At 45.6% G+C, this 20,927-nt stretch overlaps 2 protein-coding genes across 2 annotated transcripts in view; both read left to right on the forward strand.

Annotated features, from left to right (window-relative positions):
* Positions 1–5,161: 5,161 nt before the first annotated feature.
* On the forward strand, positions 5,162–6,094 carry LOC128810868 (proline-rich protein 2-like). The gene has a single exon (XM_053984014.1). The coding sequence runs from the start codon at positions 5,162–5,164 to the stop codon at positions 6,092–6,094; it is 933 nt and encodes a 310-aa protein (XP_053839989.1).
* Positions 6,095–9,694: 3,600 nt separating this feature from the next.
* Positions 9,695–20,927, forward strand: part of ANTXRL (ANTXR like) — a 56,279-nt gene continuing 45,046 nt past the window's right edge. Inside the window, exon 1 of the mRNA XM_053984203.1 lies at positions 9,695–10,067. Coding sequence (XP_053840178.1) covers positions 9,907–10,067 — 161 coding nt within the window. The 5' untranslated portion in view covers positions 9,695–9,906. The remainder of the gene's footprint in view (positions 10,068–20,927) is intronic.

Consider the following 20,927-nt stretch of genomic DNA (forward strand, 5'->3'; position numbering starts at 1 on the left):
GGTTACAACTTCTACCTTCCTGAAATATGTTTACACAGCTCCCGTACCTCATGAGAACAACATGCTACCAGAGAGGAAAAGAAAGGAATTTTCAGATCCCTGGTTTTCTACTGCATGGCCTTCAGATGTCACTGCAAGCTCTCCCAAGAAATGTCTGGAAATTCCCAAACGTATAAGCACTGATTTGAGCAAGGACTCCCCTGAATTCTATTTTCAGAGGACTTGACCCGATTCTCCTTCCCACAGTAACCACATTGAACTGTGGCATTGTTTGGAGCTTCTTAGTGGCCATGAAGTGGCTACCAACTGGTAGCCCTGCTTAGCATTATGATCAACTATGCAAGTGGGAGGGAAAAAAATTAATCATATTTGCAAGAGGGGAACCATTTCAGCCAGAACTTATTTAGCTAGTTCAGCTCTTCACAATCAAAAACAGAAGCAGGTAATAAAAACTGTTTCTCTAAAATTAATTTGATTTTTAAAATTGTCAATAGCTACTTCTATTTCACCTTTACGTTCATTTTAACTGTAAATTAATTTGCATATAATTATATCACTTTCAAAGCAATTATCCTATTTGAAAAAAAAATGGCACAGAAGATACTCTTAAAAAATAATTGAAAGTATTTGATCCTGGAAAGCATCATCCCACAGTCCTCCCAACCATTTCTGTATCTAGTCCAGACTTTCTCCAGAGCAGGGTTGTAGCTCTGCATTTCCCACATAACAAAACTGAAAGAGAAAAAAAAAAAAAAAAAAAGGAAACAGAAATATTAAATACTGGAGCCATCATTTCCTTCACCTTTTACTCCTTTCTGCTCGTATGATGGCATTTTCCCTGAAGCACACAACCTGTGACTGTGCCAGTGCAGTCCTTTGGCTGCTGCCAAATCTGCCTTTGATTTCAATAGCAGGTCTGTCAGTCTGAGGAATCCATGATCAGACGTGCAGTGTCATGCACAATAAACTACAGATAATAAAGGAATTGAGCTGATGCAGACAGAGTGGCTCTGTCTGCAGCATTTAATATTTTCTGTTGTTATAAGGAACTGAGGATTCTTAACACACGAAAGAAATTTGGAATAAAATTGGGACTGAACAAACTGATGCACGGAAATGGTCTTTCCTTGGCATTCCAGACTTCCCCAGCTTTCTTTCTTCACACTTCTCTGTACAGCAGCCACACAACTCTAACCTGACAAGTACCTAAAAATTATGAGTAGAAATAGGAAAACTCACTGCCTAGATTCCTCTGGAATGATCAGGAGGCAGCTCAGGGTGTGGAGTTTGGTGTCTAGTTTGAGCTTTTAGAAACTGGGCCCTTATGGAGGTTTTATTGTGAATTAGAGACCTTCAAGTTTATGGGGTGCTCACCACTTTGTTATTGTATCATCTCGAAACCTTCAGGGAGCAGCTCTCCAGTTCTTACTATTTTAAGGCTGTGTGGTCTTCAGATTGTCCTCCATCCTCTGAAATCCCCAGTACATGCGACGTAAGCTGACAGCCCTTGATGAACCATCATTATATCTTGGCTGAATACCCAGCCTAGTGAATCATGAAACTGCCAAATCTTTTTATTATGAACAATCTCTCAAACTTCTATAGGAATAATGAAGAAGACAGAGATAAAATACCTGCTTGGAAATGAACAAATACCTCAAGTTCCACATTTGCTTTCAAGAAGTCTTGTGACACACAGGAACCGTTTGGAAGTGGAAACTGAAAGAAAAGCTTTCAGGTTTCTTCTTCTTCTTTTCTGTGAGAATAGGGAAGTTGAAGTGGCCTCTCACCTGATGCATGGTAGCTGACACACAGACACGCAGACCTCCCTCTCCAAAGCAGATGAAGATTACATCACATCTCCAAGATCGCCACAAGGATGCAATTTCCAGTCTTTACCCAATGTCCAGGAACAAAATGCCTGGGATTGAGCATCACATTTAGTTTGATGAGAAAATAACTGAGATTTGAACAAGTCCCAGCAGATGCACATACTCTCACTCCACTGGCTCTCAAATGGCAGCCCAGCACCAAACTTCCCTATAGTTTTTGGAATTTCCACACTGAACCCCTATTTCTACTTCCACTCTCTTTCATGGACAGAAATGTGGTAGGTAGGAAAGGAATGGGCTATCCCACACAGCTGGAAAGCCTGGTTAATACTCCCTTGTTGGGATGTGTGATGCAACAGTATCTGAACAGTTCCACATGAAGCCTCCTTGGATTTAGCTGGAGGTTTTGAATCTGGCAGAACATGAACAACAGGGCCACTGAGGCCTCTGTTCCATCTCTTCCCGTGCTCAACTATAAGAGATGCAGTGCAGGTACTGGGGAACTCTTGATATTTCAAACTGGACAATGAGCAACAGTAATACCATGCTGCATTCATTGGAAAAGATGAAGTACATTTATTTTCTGCATTCCCGGTGGTTCAAACAGACTAGATCTAGGAGTTTGGTTTCATGATGCATGAAATATCAATATTCTTTTCCAGTTGGGTTGGTCCCAAGGAGAGAAGGAATGTTTCTGTCTGGCACTGTGTCTGATCTAATGGACCCTGTTGGATGGTGCTGAGTTGTACAAGTCACTCATAAATCAGACAATCCACCTGTGCATGAAGAGGAGATGACTACAGCTCCATAGTCTACTGGCTTTCAAAGACTTTATTTTTGTGTGAAGGGCTGACTCTTCACTGGCTTACAGCTGTTCTATTTAATGAAGCAGTGCATTTATCCACCACTTCACTCTTGTGGTTTCAAGGCCTAAGACCTAAAACCCAGGGTTTCTCTAGGATAAAGGAAAAAAATGGTTTTCTGTAGGATAAAGGGAGCATGTTTAAATTTTTCAGCCAGGACTGAGGATTATCAAACGTTATTTCAACTGCATATACAGCTGTACATGCCATACACTGTATGGATGCATTTCAGCTACGATATCCAGGTCTGAATTGTGCTGGTGGTCACCTCAGAGACCAGCAGGTTTTGCACCTGCTGCTCTGGCATTGTTCACCATTCAGCAATTGACATAATGCTCTGAAACATCACAGGAAGTTTAAATTTTACAGGGACATCCAAAAAGAACAGAAAGCAAATGTTATTCCATGAGAGGGGGAACAAAGAAGGCAACTATTCATCTGTCACTCAGTGTAAGAAAGTTACTTGTCACACAGATGTGTGTGCCTACTTTCAGCAAAATCCTTGATTCACATAAACAGCAGCACTGATCACAATAATCTGTGCTAACCCATTTGTTCTCACATAGATCTGTGCATTTGTTCCTTCACCCAGGCGTCCATGCAGACAAAACCACCATTCCCTGTATGTAGCCACAGAAAATGGAGAAACAAGAGCCAACCAAACAACATGATCCAAACACAAACAGCATGAATCAAGCACAAACAGGCTGAACCAAACACAAACAGACTGAACCAAAATGGGTGAAAACAGTCATAAATATTTATCTTCCCTCTTCATACAATCCACATTGATGTGTCTTTTTCATAAAATTTTTAAAGTTACATTATCTGGTTGAATTTAAAGATCTATTAAGTTATGCTCCTATTTAAGAGTCCTGCTATTGATTTTGGCAGCTTTAAAAAAAAAAGGAGTATCTGCTGAAATGTTTCTTTCTGACTGAAAAGCATATACATGTGGTGTGAAAGCACATACAAAAAGATGGAAACATATATATGTATATATATATATATAAACCTACATGCATTCACAGCTTAACATATAGCCATACATACACCCGTTTATTTTTTTGTGATTTTTCATGTTCCTCATTTGTATTTAAAAAGAAATATTTTTAAACAAAGATCCATTATTTCCACATGGCTGATGCTGAAGATTTCTTCAACAGTATTAAGTGGCATTAACTTACATTAATCTTACTTACATTTGTGCTAAACTTACTACATGATGTCAACTCCAATAAGAGCAAGTGACAGAGCTGAAGGACACTTTGCAAGGTGAAATTCTGGGAAGCAACATAAATAAGCTATTTTTCACTACAATGAAACCTTTTAATTGAAAGTGATTTTGTAAATTAAAATAGATCTTACCTAAAACAGTTTGTTTTCCAACAAAATATTTTGTTCTTTGACCTGGTGTTTATCAATAGCAATTTCAGGTAACGTAAGACTGTGCTGCAGGAAAATTATATTACCAGCATCACAGCATTACAGACATGGAAATATCCATCTGTAAATACTAGGATTTAGCCAACTGATTTCTTTTGCAAAATCTTTGGTACACTCTGTAATTCTTACACGCAATTTATTTTTGTACTTTCTCATCTGGTTATATTACGTTCAGTTAACAGGATCTAAATATTTTGACTTTACATTAGTATTTCTATGGCTACAAAACTGTTTTCTCTATAAAATGATATCTCTGTAGAGTTCCATAAGGCAGCTTTACTTTGCTTTGAAATACTGGAAAATGGTTTAATACAAAAAAAGAATTGCATTCTCAAATAACAGCTTATGCTTTGGTGTAGTTTTATACATTAAAAACCACAAATTTAATCACCCTACTGCCAAAAGAAATTCCTCTATACCAGTTATACTTAATACATGGTAACAAAAGCCGTCAAGTGCTACTTTTTGCATTTTTTAAAGCCAAAAACAAGGGAAAACTCCTGAGACATAATTTATTATTAAATTCTGAATTTCATGCATGACTGCAACTGCTTTTTATTTGAAAACAACTATACTAAAAATACAAAACTATTAAAAATCTGATCTTCTGTCAAGTTTCTATTGACATTTCTTTCAACTAGTAGCTGTCAGTTCTCAGAAAAAAAGTCAAAAAGTCATTAAAATGCTTCAAACATTTTCAGTGGATTGAATTTCTACAGAAACCTTTTAATGCAAAGATTTGCAAATTTAAAGATCAATGTGACATTTTAAAGTGACAACAATAGCAGCTGTCACTTTAAACACTTGTAACTTAATTAAGAAATTTCTACTACATGGATATCCATGCTATAAGGAATACATATAAACAGAGAATAACAATGTGAGCTATTCTAAACAAAGTTCATCAATTTCATAAAAGCAATTAGACCCTACGTAAGTACCTAAAACAGCCACGATGCTCAGATGACCTGTCGAAGTTGGAAGGATGAGGAGAGCTGTAACCAATAAAAAGAGCAAGCGATGCTCGAGAGTTCTCGGCGAGAGAAGAGAGCCGGGAGGGAGGAAAAGGGCGACTGCCGGCGGGGCTGCCGAGGGGGAGCCGCCTCTCCCTCCGCCTCGGCATCGCCCCCCGGCAGCCCTGGGTCGGCACCGGCCGCTCGGGGCACTGCGCCCGGGGCCCCTCGCTGCCGCACCGAAGCGGGCGGCGGCACGACCGGGGTTAGGCACAAGTCAGCAAAGGTCACCTCCGTGCCCTCACCCGCTCTCCGGCCACTCCCGGCCCCGGGGCAGCCCGGCCCCGGTCCCGGCAGGTCCCGGCCGTGCGGCAGCGCCGGGGCGGCTCGGGGACCCCCGCGCAGGGCCCGGCCCGGCCCGCGCTGGCCGCGGCAGCGCAGCGCTCCGCGGCTCCGGGAGCGCAGCCCGGCGGGCGGACGGACGGAGCTGCTGCCGCTTCGCCGCGCTCCGCAGGGGCAGCGGCCGCGCCGAGACCCCCGCCCGGCCCCTCCGCCCCCCGCTCACCTGGGGGTCCCGCTGCAGGCTCCCCGCGGACGGGGGATCTGCGGCTTCGGGGGTCCCGCCGCGCCCCGTCCCTCTCCCAGGATCCCGCTACGGACAAGCGCCCGCGGAGCCCTCACCTCAGCTCACCTCAGCTCACCCCACCGCCGGGGCCGCCCGGCCCCCCAAGAGCCGCGCCGCAGCCCCCCGCCGCCGCACCGCCCCAGCACGCCGGCACCCTCCTCCCCCGCCTCGGCTCCCCGCCCAGAGCAGACCCCGGGAAACGCCTACCGCAGCTCCTGCCCCGACCCCCGCCGCCAGCCAGGCGGCCCCCTCCCCCGGGACCCGCTGCCACCCCGCCCGCGGGGGCCCGCAGCCCTCGCCGAGCAGAAGCCGTCCCGCAGCGGCTGCGGACTGCAGCGCGGGGAGCCAGAAGGTGGACGGGATTCCCCCTTGTAACGGTACCATGAAACGAGGAGTTCCTTTCAAAGTTGGCGGGGGGGGGGGGGGGGGGGGGGGGGAAACCACACACACGCACGCCGAAATAAACCAAACAAAACCATCTCCAAAGCCGCCTTCCCACTTGTCCTTTAGATCATCTGACAACGCTTTTGAATAGAAGGCTTTTATAGGAGCTGCAGGTATTGACAAGAGCAGCTTAAAATGAAACTACTGCTTCATAGAAAATACTCGCAGGACAAAAAATTAGGACTTTGAGGTATGAAACGATTTGTGGCACAGCTGGTATGTAAAATAAAACCATCAAACGTCTTGTCATAATCAAATATACCCTAAATCTGGAATAGCGACATTGCTTTTGAAAGATGTCGTTCCATATAAATGCCTTTAACGCCTGGTAGAAAATTTTTATGAACATGTTGACAAATGAAATAACCTGGGTTATTTGATTAGTGTCCATGTAATCTAAATATGGGCTTGTATCAGGAAAAGAAACGTCAACCCTTTAATGCTTTTGAAAGGATGGATTTTCGCTGCAATTGAAGAGTAATCTTACACTAATAATGAGAGCGAACCACTCTCGTTGTGTTCTGTGATACAGGGATTATAGAGGACGAACTCAAGAATTCCTGATCTCTCTTAAAATTCGGCTCGGGCCGAACGAACAGCATTGTTGAGGGCAGCGGGGGTTTGGTACCTGCCCAGCCGCCATGGAAGCTCTGCATCCTGCTGCCTGCCCAGGAACAGCTGTGCCGGTGGCATCTCCTAATACTGCTTGGGAAACATCGGCCGATTTGGGATGCAGGTGTCAGGAAACTGGGATGTACAATCCCCACTGCACTTCATATCGCAAGAGTTTATAATTTTTGTAGCCATCATGCAAATAGCGACAGAAGGTGCAATTAGACAGGTCACCTGCCTTACGGAGCTTGAAGCCCTGTGAGACGGTGCGCTGAGGTAACCTATGCCCCAACGAGGGTGAGATGCGCACCTTACTGTCAGCTCTACTGGTGCTTGGTGTGATTTTCCTTCGAGCAGGACTCGACGAAATGGCTCCGGGCGTCCAAATCACCGGCCCGGCCCGCCCTGCCTGCCCGCTCCCTCCTGACCCCACACAAACCTCGCTCGGGCTTGGGACCGGACAGGCCTGCCCGGGATGTGACAGCCACAGGAGGGGCTCAGGCCCATCGGAAAACCTGTTTTGTTTGAAACAGAAGAGTCTGGCTCTGTAGAAGCGGCCCGCAAGCTCCCGCCGCGCCCGGCCCTCCTCTCAGGGGATGGAGGAGCAGAGAAGGGGCGCTAGCAAAGACGCAGCACCACATTGCCCAAGGTGTTTCTGCCCAGCACTGACCGAGGCAGAACTCAGCCGTGTCCCTGCTTTTGCATACGCTCACCTAGCCTTAAAACGTGCCCCTCGCCGGGCCCTTTGGAGGAGGCAGGTGAGCAGGCCATCTCTCTTTGCAGAATCAGAGGATATGTTAGAACCTAGAGAAGGGCAATGCATATTATCGAAAAATAATATTTTTTTTTTCTTGGCGGTGCCTTACTTTGCTTTGGAGACTCCCTTGAAGTCTGCCGCGTTATTTTACGATACAATCTGATATTCATGAGGCACCGAGGGAATCTGACGCTATCAGCATTTTTATTTTGATTTGAAAGGCTGCGGTGTGTGCGAGGAAGGACGGCTGCCTCGGGCAGGGGGTGGCGAGGGTTCCCGGGGACCGCGCAGGCTGCGGACACTAGTGGGCACCGGCGAGGCCGAAGGCCGGCGGCGCGGGAGGAAGCGGGGGATTCCTGCTGCTCAGCAGCCGTTTGCTCATTTTTTGTGAATGTCGCCAGGGAGGATGTGGGGTTTTTTTCTATTTCTCCATGATCTAAGTAATCGCTGGGTCTCAACTGGCCAGTGATCAAAAAACCTTTCAAGTGGTGAGCTCAAGCAGTGCATTCAGCTTTTAGCTGTGCATAGTTAAACCAGGGAAAGCGGCAGAAAACCGGTGGACCCTCTTAATCTTCCCTTGATAAGTCCCCGACCGCCGCCGCGGTTGGCTGTGTCTGAACTCGGTCCAGCACAGAAACAGGCAACTGAAATCGAGTTGCCTTCCCCGAAGTGCAAACTTTATTTCAGACTCGCGGGCGGCAGCCTACACCGCACAAAGCACGCCAAGGCTGCTGGAGGGGCGCGGGGTCCCACGGGGAAGGGGCTTTGCGCCGAGGGAAAGGGCCCGTCGCTGCGTGGGGCACCCCACTATTCCCCCACTGAGCCGCACACTCACGGCAGGCCTGCCGTGTGCGGTGGGGAAACAACGCGGACGTCCCATGCCCGCAGGGCAGCGGGCCCAGCCCGCCTGGGTGGGCCGTGCCCCCGCGGGTACCACCTTTGTCGGGGGCAGGAGGTGTCACCTTTTGCTGCTGGCACGGACAGCGGCTCCCGGCTGGACTGCGATAGCGCACCTGCCCGGGTGAAAAGGCCCCGGCGGAGCGCTGGGTATTCGGGGGACTGTGCTCGGTGGGACAGCGCGCCAGCACCACACAGGGGATGGATTCCCTCCTCCTTGGCTCGCGATGGGAGCCTCGCCCCGAGAGAGAAATGTCTAGCCCCAACTCTGTCATGCAAAGTGACTCTGCTTGCATCCCTCCCCGTGGCTCTTTTCATTAATTAGGGGCTGCAAAGAGTGTGGGGGAGGGGGAAGCGGCTGGAAGCCACTAATTATTCAAACTTTGGAGACAGCATCCAGATGAGCTGGGCAATCTCTTTAGGGCAGCGCTTTGTAACCTGTGTGTATCAGGCGGGGAGTGATTATGCTACTGTGCAAAGTCTCCATTAAGAGATTTCATTTCAGCATTACTCATCGCCTGCAGGATGTGTTCAGACTCCAGTGTGAGTAAACCAAGATTTCCACGAAGAGAACCAATTTGCTGTGGCACGAGAGGGCCGTGAAAACCTGCCCCTACCCCCGCCCCCAAACAATAATCTTTTTAATTGCACTCAATTGCAAACAGATTTTTCTTAAGTGCCCTCTCGCGTTGTGCCCCCACCTCTCCTTTGTCACAGGTTTTTGCCACGACGCCCATCTCCTAGTGCATCTTCTTTCTGCCTTGGGCGCTGCCGCCCCTCAGCTCTGACCTGCTCTGGGCTCCAGCCGCTCTCGAGCCTGCTGGAGAGAGGCTTAGCAGGACGCGCAGCGATGCTCCGGAATGTAGCTGGGCTGCCCTGGCCCCCGGCCGGCTTCCCTGCCCGCCGGCGGCGGAATCCCCTGCCCCGCTCCCCGCTGTCCTGCCCCGAGGGCAGCCCGAGAGGGAAGGAGGGAGGAACGCCCGCCCTGTGCCCCGGCGGCGGCGGGCAGTGGTCCCTAACCTCGGTCCCTCGCTAGCAGCAGCCTTTGCCATATCGGTATCCCGGAACAGGAAAGTCCCAGTTCATCTTGCCCCCATAAGATCCTGTCTCCCTCCTCCCGCTCCCCTCCCTCTGCCCCTTCCTGCCTTTGGCCCGTGCGAGAGGAGCCTCTTCTCTCCTTGCGGGACGGGCTGAAGCGCTCGGGCAGCCGCCGGGGCGGCAGGCAATGGGGACCGGGCTTTGGGGACCATCCGCCTGAGCTCAGCCCCCTGCCCGGAGCCAGCGGTCCGGCGCCCCGCGGGCAGGGCTGCCTTGAGCTCTCAGGGTTGAGCTGAGATCCTGAAGTTAGTGAATTCTCTTTTTTTGTTTTATTTTGATTTTTTTTTCCTTTGCTCTCGGTGCTTCCGAAGTGCCTGTAAGATTTGCAGAGAGAGAGAGAGAGACTGTGGGAGGAGGAAGAATTAAGGGAAGGGAAAAGATGGCGAGTTGCTGGAGCAGTGTGGAGAAAGCAGCATTTTTGTGCTGCTTTTTACTGGCAATGGGGAGCCTAATCTGCTGCGCTCGGCCGGAGGAGGAGGAAGAGCAAGAAGAGCAGCGCTCCTGTCACGGTGCCTTTGATCTCTACTTCGTCCTGGATAAGTAAGTGACAGTCGCATTTAAAAACGTTTATTCACCCTTCAGTGACTCCTTGCAGCAGCAGGGATGTTGTTTCTTTCCCTCGTCTTCCCGGACGACTTCTCCTGATGCCAAACATGACGTGTGGGGCTCGTTCCTTATTTTTGCTCCCCAAAACTTGTACATTTCCAAAGTGGAGCATTTAGGGGAGCATTGTCCTTTATGCTGAGTTAGTTGTGCATGCAAACCTGGGAAATTGGGTTGCTTTCAGGTTGTAGCATGTGGGGTGTGGGCTGTGAGTGTTGGTTTTGAGGGGGTGTTGGTCAGTGCCCACATCGTTCCTGGAGCTTTGTGTGATTACTTGGGCTGTGTGCAGAGATGTCAGTTGTGGGACTTAGGAGTGCTAGGACCATGCAGACTTACCTGAAGTTAAGACCAGACTGCTTGTCTGTGTTTTTACAAGTTCACTTATAAGAACAAAGTTTTATAAAACTTGTTTTTGTTCAGCTTCTTCAGAGTTGTCTAAACCTGTGTTTGAATTACATCTATTAAAATAGGTTGTCAAATACTTCTCTTTAATACTGTGTCAGCTGAATTCAGATATGGTGGGGGGGTATGATTAAGCTCACTTGTGTAGGCATGTTTTAGCAAGAACTAGCAAAGCAAGTGGTAAACTGGTGCACCCACAGGTGTTTTTCAGAAGGTACAAATTTCTCTTTTTTCTGGTGTACTGCTCTGGCTTGACAGGATTAAAGCCAAGGGATTAACTCAAGTAGTAAATTGTTAGTGTCCCACCGTGTGATGACTGTGTTATCTAATACAGTCTGGGTTACCTATGTAACAGGGTATTATGAAAGATGGAAGGCTTTGTGATTCTTGCCCTCAAGCCAGGTATAAAGTCTGCATTGCTCTATTTCCCAGCTGGGAGAACGGATCAATCCATAAGGTCCTCGGTACAGCCGGCAAGAGGCAAAAAGTCACTATCACTCAAGATGTATATTTCTGTATTCAGGAAGGGGGAAAAGTATCATTAAATGGTGATTCTGGTTTTAGAGCAAAAGAAGCTGAAGATCAAAGGCATTCTGCCTTTCTAAAAGATACACGAATACACCACATGCTCATTGGTGTTTTGTTGGTTTTTTGTGGTTTTTTTTTTTTTGTTTGTTTGTTTGTTTTGGGTGTTCTTTTTTTTTTTGTTTTGGTTTTGGTTTTGTTTTTTTGGGTGGTTTTTTTTTGGTTTTTTTTTGGTTTTTTTTTTTTTGCTTAGAACTTGTTCCTGGAGTAACCTTTGTGTCTAGAAAGGGCTCTGTGGGGGGCTAGTGTCAGTTCTTAAATTCATTCCTGCCTGGCTTCCTAGAAGTGACTGGCACTGTTGTTATGCCCAGTTCCCACACTGAATTCCCTGTAAAAATCAATGTTGGTGATAGCAGTATGGCTCCTCTGTCTTCTGTAGTACAATTTCTTTGTTACAATGACGTTGAGTACCCCTAGCAATCTCCACTGTGCCCCATGCTACTTTTCATCTGTATTTCAGAGTTCTTTTTTTCCATCAATATTTCAGAAAGCCCTTTTTTGGCTGTGCAGTTAACATTCATATTGTATTCGAGGAGATAAAAGCAGAGAAGAGAGCAATTTGCTCAGAGATACTAATCTTCAAACAGTAGGAAGTTGATCATCTAAGCAAGTTCCTCTCCAGTACTCTGGACCTGAAATAATGTATTCTCTTTTTGCAAGCCACAGGTCTTTCATTTTGTTTCAGGTGCTGTCCATTCACTACAGTGGTCCACTGGAAGCTGGACCTGGTTGTGGTTGAAGTAAAATGTCATGCATTTGGGTTCCAGTGGGAGAATTCTCTTTAGCTTCAATTGCAAACTGAGTCTTTATGAGCTTTGAGAGTTATACCAAAGAGTTCTCCTTTGGTAAAAGCAGTGTTAAGAGTTACTTGGGCCCCTGAGTGGTTTTAGAATCTATCCCTGCTCCCACCAAGTCTATAACAATGGGGTGGCAAAGCTGCTTCTGGTCTCAAAGAGATTCCATTACAATCCATATGTGTAATACTAGAGTGCCAGATCTTGGGAGCCACAGGTCCCGTGCTGGCTGAGGATGTATTTATCCCAGCTGTATTCTGTGACATCTGGCACAACACAAGGAGCTTCATGGAGGCAGGGAGGACTGATTTCATGGCTACACCCTGGGTCTTGGGATCGTTTATCAGGAAGGAACTCTAGGTAGTGTTGAGAATTCATTAATGTTGAGGACAGTCAGGGTATTTCAGGTAGGGAGAAGGCAGGAAACCAGTCAGAAGCATCTGGTAAATCTGTAAATGCAGTGGACAATTTTTTATAGAATTGGATACATACTGACATATATCTGTGAAGAATTCTGTCTGTAATTTCAAGTGGGAGAAAGCCCAGAAGAACCCAGCCATACACACCACGAAGTACATGCCTATGGCTTGGGGATTGCCTCTCTTTGCTGGCACCCTGCGAGTCTGGAGTTAGATGCATTCAGTCTTAGTTAGCTGTCTAACACTGGGATTGAAGTCTTGGTTGTGTGAAAATACCAGGCTTTAATCCTGTGACCCTGTAGTGAGCTGAATGACAGCTCCTGTCTCTAAAGTCAGCCTGGCTGAACCAAAATGACTTTGTCTGCTTTGCTTTGCTTCCCAATAGAAAGATCTGTAGGAGGCAATCTGGAACAAGACAACAAACCTTTCTCCTTATGCAGTGTGTGTTACTGCAATGACTTTATTGGGGCATGATTTTTCCTTTTCATTCTGCCAGGCAAAGTCTGTGAGGATTTAATCCTGCAGGCAACAACCATCAGATGGAAAAGATCATCTTCTGCTGAAGTTATTGGTATAATATATGTGCTGCCAATTAGAAAAAAAGAAACTTGCTGTTTCCTTGCAGTTTTTCTCTGCCTGAATTTGACTGAAGTCCTTCATGTTAACTCCATAGGATAAGCAAGATGAGGGCAGTGCCACTAAACCTTAGATGCCCCAAAAAGCTGGCATAGTGAAAGGGAAAAGCAGCATGTGTGGGAGGGAGACCAGCCATCATCCTCCTTAAAATTGGCTGACCATGCCAGAGCTACATTAGGACTTCCCTCTCTCTGGGGATGCTTAAATGAGGAAATCTCTTGAAGCTGGGAGAACAGGACATTTGCTGGCTGCAGAGGCGGCTGCCTAGAGTCTGCAATCTTGCTCTGTCTGAATCTTGTACTTCATGAGTTGTGCAGGCCTGAGCTTGTTTGGAGGCATAGTGGAAGACTTTAAAATATCATAAGAAAGCAGCAAAAATTCTTTTGTTTGCAACTAAGTCACTCTCTGCATGAAGTAAGGCAGTATACATTGCAGTTGGTACACCCAACTCCCCCATGGCATGCAGTAAGATCAAGTCACTTGTGATGGCAAAGTTCTGTTTTACCTTTAAACAATGTAAAAAGCTCTTAAGCTTTTAAGCCAGACATAATGGATTGTTGAGTAGTTCTCACTTGCTTTGGTTGCTTCGTTTGCTTAGGTTGTCCCAGTGCACAGAGAACTTGTATCTGTCCTATCCCAAACTGTGGAGGGCAGGCCCTGTTAGGGATTAGATTACTTGACCATCAAGTCTTGTAGTGACATACTTGTGCTTGAGAATGTAAATAACTCGCTTTCATCCTGCCTTGCTGTTAACATCCAGCTGTTGTTTGTAATCAGATTGAATTGCACTTGATGAGAAGAAAGGATGACTGACCTACAGTGTTTCCTAATTATAACAATGCCTGGTAGCATCATGATGATTGTTTATTAATGCAACAAATAGAAACCCCTTTAAAGTAAGGACTTAGCATAAATATCTGGTGCTGGCAATGCTTGACAAGACAGGTCTGAGCTGCAGAGCTATCTGTGTTATAATTTACCAAATATGAAACAATTTCTTGATTATTTTTGACTGTGAGATAGGAGTGTTTTCTTATTTTTCCTATTTGGGATGTTTGCTAAAAGTTGTTTGGATTTTGAGGAAAAATGAGCTTTACAGACTTGGGAAAATGTTTCCTTTTTCTACAGCACAGATCACAGCAGCGGTAATATATTGATAAAGTCTTGGCTGGTTTCTTTGGATTGTAACTGTTATGTTGGGGAGTTTGGCTTAACTACATTTTCTTCAGTCTTCATCTTCCCCCTGAACTTCTCTATAGTCCCTCTTTGGGCCTGCAACAATATTGCCTTTCACATCAATTTTACTTTGTCTCCTGTGCTCCCAAGAGGATCCATGTCACCAGCAGCTTTGGTAGAGACATCAGTACAACGTGCCCAGTCTCTCACTTGTAATCCAGAGGTGAATGTTGCTGGTAGGAAAGAGCACAACCTCTGATTAGGTGATAATTTGCTACCCTGTCCAATATCCTTCCTGATTTTGTTTTTTAGGTCTGTGTACCCCTTCTCAACTTGCCATTGAAAAGGCAGTGGGTGTGGGAATTGTCAGGAGGGAAAAAGGTTGATCCTTCTTTATTTGCCAAAAGCTTTCAGAACAAAAGCATTTCAGGAACTGATATTTAAGGTCACCTTCTATAATTTTAAGACAACTAGAGGGAATTGCTGATCTCCACATATGTTGTTTTTTTTCACAATATTACCTAAATATAGATTTAAAGCAAACAAATAGCATTTGGTAAACACATTATTTGCCCCCCCCCCCCAATGATTTCCTTGCCAATGATTTGAATTAATTTAGCACTCATGAATTATAAGTACTAGTCAGAGCAAATATTTTTTGCCTTAGGGTCTCATTGCAGCCCTGTGCTGCTTTTCCTGCCTCATGCAGTCCCAGCCTAAGATCATTAGGATGGAGCTGGACCTGTAGGAACATCTGCAGCTTCTCTCTCCGTGCTCTCTGAGCCCACTGCCATTCTGTGTGCTGGTTTTGCACAGTGTGTGGGGAGGGGACGAGTGGCTAAACAACATTGTTGTGGTTGGAAAATCAAACTGCTGGCAAAAAAAATGAACATGTTCTATCACCTACCTTAACTATATCTGAAAAGTTAGTATTGACTGACTTTTAAACCACTGCTGAACTCTGTTTCATCTAGGTAAGAATATCTACCTACTGCAGTCAGACTTCAGTTCATTGTAAGATGTAGAACCTGATGCAGGTCAGCTGAGAGGAGTTGCTGTCTGAACAAAAGTATCAGCTTTGTTCCTTTGGTAGCAATGATTTCTGTGTGTATTTAAAAGTGGTTATCTGTCTTCCTCCTTTTCTGTCTGACTTCCCTCGCTTATAACTTGACCACATTATCTACATGACACCTCTCATAACCTCCAACTGCCTGTTAGCAATATTTTTTTGTTTTCAAAATGTAATCTGCTGGTATTTTGCCTTGCATCTTTCTTTGTTGTGGTTATATTGCAGCAGTGCTATGATTTGCTTTCAACCAGGTATAATTGTTTGGAATGCTCCAAAGCAAATTTTTATTCTGTTTCAGCCAAACCCATGTTATTTGAACCAGGTTTTATTTGTTTGTATTTTGTCTGATATTTTTTGCTAGCTCTGACTTCTGTCAGGAAAAAAATAAATATTCAGGAAAACCGATTCTCGTTCCTTTAGTCCAAGAAAAAAATTCTTTTTGAAACACAAGGCAAAGCTAATGGGAAATGATTATTTGACATAAAACATGTACAGTTAACGGGAAGAAAAAGCCATGGCAGCTTGTCATTTGCAGTCTATTTATGCATGTAACTAAATCTGATTTATTTGGGGCTTGAGCCAAGGAAGTAAACCGTAAGATTCCCACTGACCTAGGATTTTTATTTGTCTGTTCAGTGCTAGAGAATTTCATTACTTTTGTCTGGGCTTGCAGGCCAAATTCAATGTTGTAAACTGTGAATTTGTATGAGGTGTAGTAGGACTGAATCTTTTAATCTTGACTCCTGTGAGTTGTTAACAGCTCAAGAGTTGTACATCCCTGGTCCTGTCTATCATTTGCACCTTTTTAAGTGGGTTGTATCACGGCTGGAATTGCATGCCCTGCTTTGCTCCCTGTGTTGTGCTGAAGAGTACCAGGATGCTCAGAGTGGGTCTTCTTGCCCTGATGCTGCTCAGAGCATCCCTGGAGTTTTTCAGGGAGATCTGAAGTGGTTGAATGCAGTGTGAGCTTGGCTTCTGAATTTCACTTTGTGCCCTGTTGTTGGTGAGGGACTTAGCAAGAGCTGTAGTATGGCCCCAGGTGGATAGGATTTGTGACTGAGGTGGATGACTGTTGGATCAAAGGGCAGTGTTTTGTTTGAGGCATGATTTCATACAAATCTGTCATATTGCTGCAGACTTTATCCGTAGGACAAAAGCTAGCTATGAAATTAATGGGTTTGGTCATGAAATCTTTTGGATTCAAGTAGTTTGGGTCCTGTACTCAGATGCTGGCCTAGGATTAAAACCTGTTTTGCAGCCACTTCTCTGCATCTTCCCCTCCCCATTCCAGCCCTTGTCTTGTCCATTAATGTTACAAGGACTCTGAAGCAAGGACTGTCTCGAATGGCTGTCTCTGCCCCTGTTTCTAATTGCCTCTGGAGCAGATGATGGAAACTAGTCCTTCCTTGCCTGGATGAATCACCCAGTCAAGGTCCCTTCCATGCATAGAAGATGCATTGTTTGGGAGAAGAGGATTCTTGTCACTTTGAATGCTCTGGTGGCTCAGAAGGGAGCAGAGGGGTGGATGAACACTTGGGCATGCGTGTCTGAAACCACAACAAACTCAGTGCCCCAGGGTTTGCTTTTATTGCAGAGCCATTGTTAGCCATGTGCAAGAATTCTGTTGTACACTGTGGTTGTGACCACAGAGAGCCCTCCAAATAACAACAGTGTCACATTTGTGAGCAATGGCCTATGTACAGGGCTGCCATTAGCTCAAGGGGGTAGAGATTTACAGGGACCTACAAACTTAGGAGGTCTTGTTGGTCCCTGACACCATATTCAGACTAAACCCAGCATCAGTAATAATGTTTATTTTACTTGCTCCAGGATGTCTGGAATTGCTGCCTTCTCCTAATCTGTACTGAAGGCAAATGGGCATGGGGTGGGGTGTGTGTGTGGAACAGGACAAGGGGCAGCTCTGTGCTTTTGAGGGGTTTCACTCTGTCACTTTCAGCAGGGATGAAAGGCTCTGGGTCCTGCTGCCTTCTCTGTGTACATATGGTAATAAAAATATTTACTGTTTGGGTAGTGTTGGGGTTTTAACTTTCACTGCAAAGCTACGTGACTGCTGTGTATTGCATTGCGTTGATCCACATGGGCTCCTGACAGGGAATTCAGCAGTGGCTGTGGAACACATGTGCTCTAGGATAGACTCAATGCCTGCTGAAGTGACTGGGCTGAGAGTGGCACCCCTTATGCCAGGGTTGTGCTGCTTCATTTCTCCAGGCTCCAGCTTCCACTGCTGCTGGGAGCCTGTTAGGAAAGAAAACAAAGTTTCCAACATATCTTGCTCTTTGTCTTCACAAACATCAGTAAAATACTTCAGATTGGGTAGGCACAATTTTAACATGTTCAGGGTTTTTATGCTGACACAGAGCTCTGCTAAACCAGAAGGAATTGCTCCAAAGTTGGCAGGAGTGGAATCAAGCCTTGGAATAACATCACTTCCTTCCACCCCCAGAAATACTCACTGACCTCCTCTTTTCCCCTCCTATCCAGCAGTAGCAATATAAAATTAAGGAAAACAGCAGCAGCAGGAGCTGCAGCAGCAGCTGCTCCTCCAAGCCCAGTCCTGATGTGGCCCGGAGGACATTTTTTCCTATGTTGTGGTTTGCTGACTTTTCTCTTTGTCTTGTGTGTAATGGGAACAGAGCACATGGAGCAGGGAGCATGCTCAAGGCAGATGGCTTCTGTGGGGTTTTTTCTTAACTTCATTTGGTCCCAGTTGCATAGTATAAACCTGGGGAAATTTTGCCACTTCTCTGGTCCCGCTCCAGGTTTACTTCAGTGAAAGCAGCAGCAGAAACAGGCTCTGAGATGCTTTCTGGAACATTCCAGCTTTCCACAGCAGCTATTTGTTGCTGTGTGCTTTCCTTCACCATGAGAATTATGTGAGCTCTGAGGGCTAAAGCCTCACCATCCCACTTGACTCTGAAAGGTACACAAACTGCTGGTCAGCTTTGGGCCACTACCCACAGAGCTCTCGTGATGCCCCACTGCTTTGCAGAGAACATGAGGCTGGCTGGGCTTCCTCAGCAGGGAAAGTGCAGGGAGGAGGGCAGGGCTGGCAGGGTGCTGGCAGCCTTTGATTGATGTGAGGAGCTGAACCAGGTAGCTGATGGCTGAAAGCAGGAAATCTCGGAGGTGTGAGCCTAAAAGATGCATCTGGCTGCAACACAGGCTTTCTTTTTTTGCAGCCAGCCACAGTGCTGTCGTGGTGGCCCAACTGGTACAAACCTCCACAACAGGACACGTTACATTCCCTGTCTGTGTCACTTCCCCACGGCTTGTCCCAGATGCTGATGAGTGTGTGTCACATTTCCAGTGCTTGTGCCCAGTGCTGGTCTTTGACAGGCTTCATTTATTCTCCTAGTCTGACCCAGCCACAAAGGGCAACAAGTTAGTTTATGCTGATAATAACAGTGATTCTGTAGTGTGGAAAATACGGTTCCAAAGGCAATGAAATGGCTCAGGATTTTCAATAGTGTGGGGCAGCTCTGTTTGTCAATAGTGGAACTCATATTTGATGACATTTGACAACTTAGTATATAATTTAGCAAACATTTTATTGTCATATTTTTTTGTTTAATCTGCCTTTAAAACTGCCATTGCTGGTGGTACAAGGTCAGGCCTCTGGGGCAACAGTCAAAACTATCAGTCCAAACCCATGAAGCCTCCAAAGTATATATGTGTATACACACACACACACACACAAAATGGAAAATAAAAGTCCTTTACAAATAGCTTCACAAACAAGGATATTTAGAGGGAAGCTTGGGTGAGAGGGAGATCAGGTTCTTTATAAGCCAGGCCATTCCCACTGGTGTTCATGAGAGGCTTGACATGACTGGCATTGATGGCATTTTGGCACCATATGCAGTGGGAGGTGACACCTGGGCTTGGAGGAGTGTGGTGTGGGGAAAGTGATTAAATGCTGACCACTTCCCTCTCTGGGATTTTGAAACTAACCTTTTCTTGCTAGTACTTTTGTCTGGCCTTGACTTCTCCCTGTTGATAGATTGGGACACTTCTGACACTTCCCAGCCACTAAGCAACGCGTGGGTGCAGAATTCCTCTTGGGGGTGAAGGACACCCTCTGCTGTGCAGGGCTGTAGCTCTGTGATGTACAGCTGGGCACTCTGAGAGCCCAGTAAAGACTAATCCGTGACACAGACCTCCCAAGCTTTTCAGGGATGGGCACCTACTGATTTATTACAGGCAATTCTCTTGCTGGCTGTACCCTTTCTAAGGGAAAAAAAAAAAAAGAGAGAATGGAGAAAAAAGGAGTTATTCTGACAGTCTTAAGAAGGTACTGGAAATGTTGGTTTGTTGCAGTTTGAAAGAAAATTCACTGCTACTTTTTTTCTGGATTGCATCAGTGCCTCTGCAGCTGGCAGTAGAAATTTGATAGTTCATGTAAAATAGGTCAGTATTTTCCAAGTAAGAAACTATGGTTATTCTATGAGGGGAATTGACTTCCCTGAAAATTTCAGGAGTTGAACTTAAGTCAGATGGCAAGCTCAGAATGAAATTGAAAGTGTCAGCTTCGTGGGGGGGGGAAAGAATTTTTTAAAAGTTGGGAGTAGATGCATCTTGGATAGATTCAAGGAAATCTTTGACTTCATCACATTTAGAGATTTAGTGTGGGACTTTAATAAAAATCCTGAGGAGCTATAGGTGTTGATGGGGTTAATTTGGTAATAGTGCCAGCACCTTTCATTGGTGCTGTTCACAAATGATAACCAAGTTGTTGTGTAGCACATAAAAACGGGACTACAGAGGATCCAGAGCTGTGGTTTGAGAAGTCCCCAGTGTTTTGTTGTCCTCCCTTGCTGCCTGGAAATGTCTTCATTCTTTGATAACCAGTTTGTTCTGTGAATGAATCACCAGTTCTCCAGAAGAGCAGCATGAAAGCACAGGGTTACACAAGCCAGTTTATTCTAGCTTATGTACCTCAGGAGAATCCTTTGGTCCTTGGCCTTTTATCTTTGCCTTTCTGCACTCCACCAGCACTGTGGCAGGGCAGGCAGTGCCATCCTGCATTGCACACGTGGGCTTCTGTGCCTGACAGACAGGAGTGGCTGGCATAAGATCACTTGGAAAGCCCATAGTAGAACTGAGAATTGTTAAAATGTAATTTTTTTCTCATGTTTACACAGAAAAATGCCTAACAGCAGTTAGAGGACTCCTACTGCTTTATAGTAGATGAATTTCAGAACTTTTTTTTTTTTTAGTTCTGCATCTAAGCCCCTGTGATTCTGTGTGTGTGCCATTGTTTCATTTATCTATCTTTCTTTTTATCTGCCTGAGACACCTGATAGCCAAATTCAGCAAGCAAGGAAAGCAAATGGGTCATTCTTTAACAAACATCACAGTCCTAGGGAGGGCTTTAAAAACCACTGATTTTCATGCTTTGTAGCCTTTTTAATGTCTTGAAAGCATAAGGTATAGATCAACATGGTAGAAATTGATAATTTATACCATGGTTGCTGTGTGCAAGGCTCTGTTTGAGGTCTCAGTCCTATCAGACTGTGGAGGTCCCTGCTTAGACTTGGCAGAAAAAAGCCAGGGAGTGCCAGTAATGTAGTTTTGTATAATGGAAGCAGCAGCATGGACATGTAAGTCTTCTGCATGTAACTAAATTGTCCAAGCTTTCACAAGAAATCCATAATGGAGCCAGGGCTTGACTGCCCAGAACATACTCCAGCAAATT

This window comes from Vidua macroura, chromosome 8 (genome assembly GCF_024509145.1).
Source record: "Vidua macroura isolate BioBank_ID:100142 chromosome 8, ASM2450914v1, whole genome shotgun sequence".
Lineage (NCBI taxonomy): Eukaryota > Metazoa > Chordata > Aves > Passeriformes > Viduidae > Vidua > Vidua macroura.

What these genes read in the sequence shown, in the direction of transcription:
- LOC128810868 (XM_053984014.1), top strand. Translation starts at nt 5,162, where the DNA reads ATGCTCGAGAGTTCTCGGCGAGAGAAGAGAGCCGGGAGGGAGGAAAAG.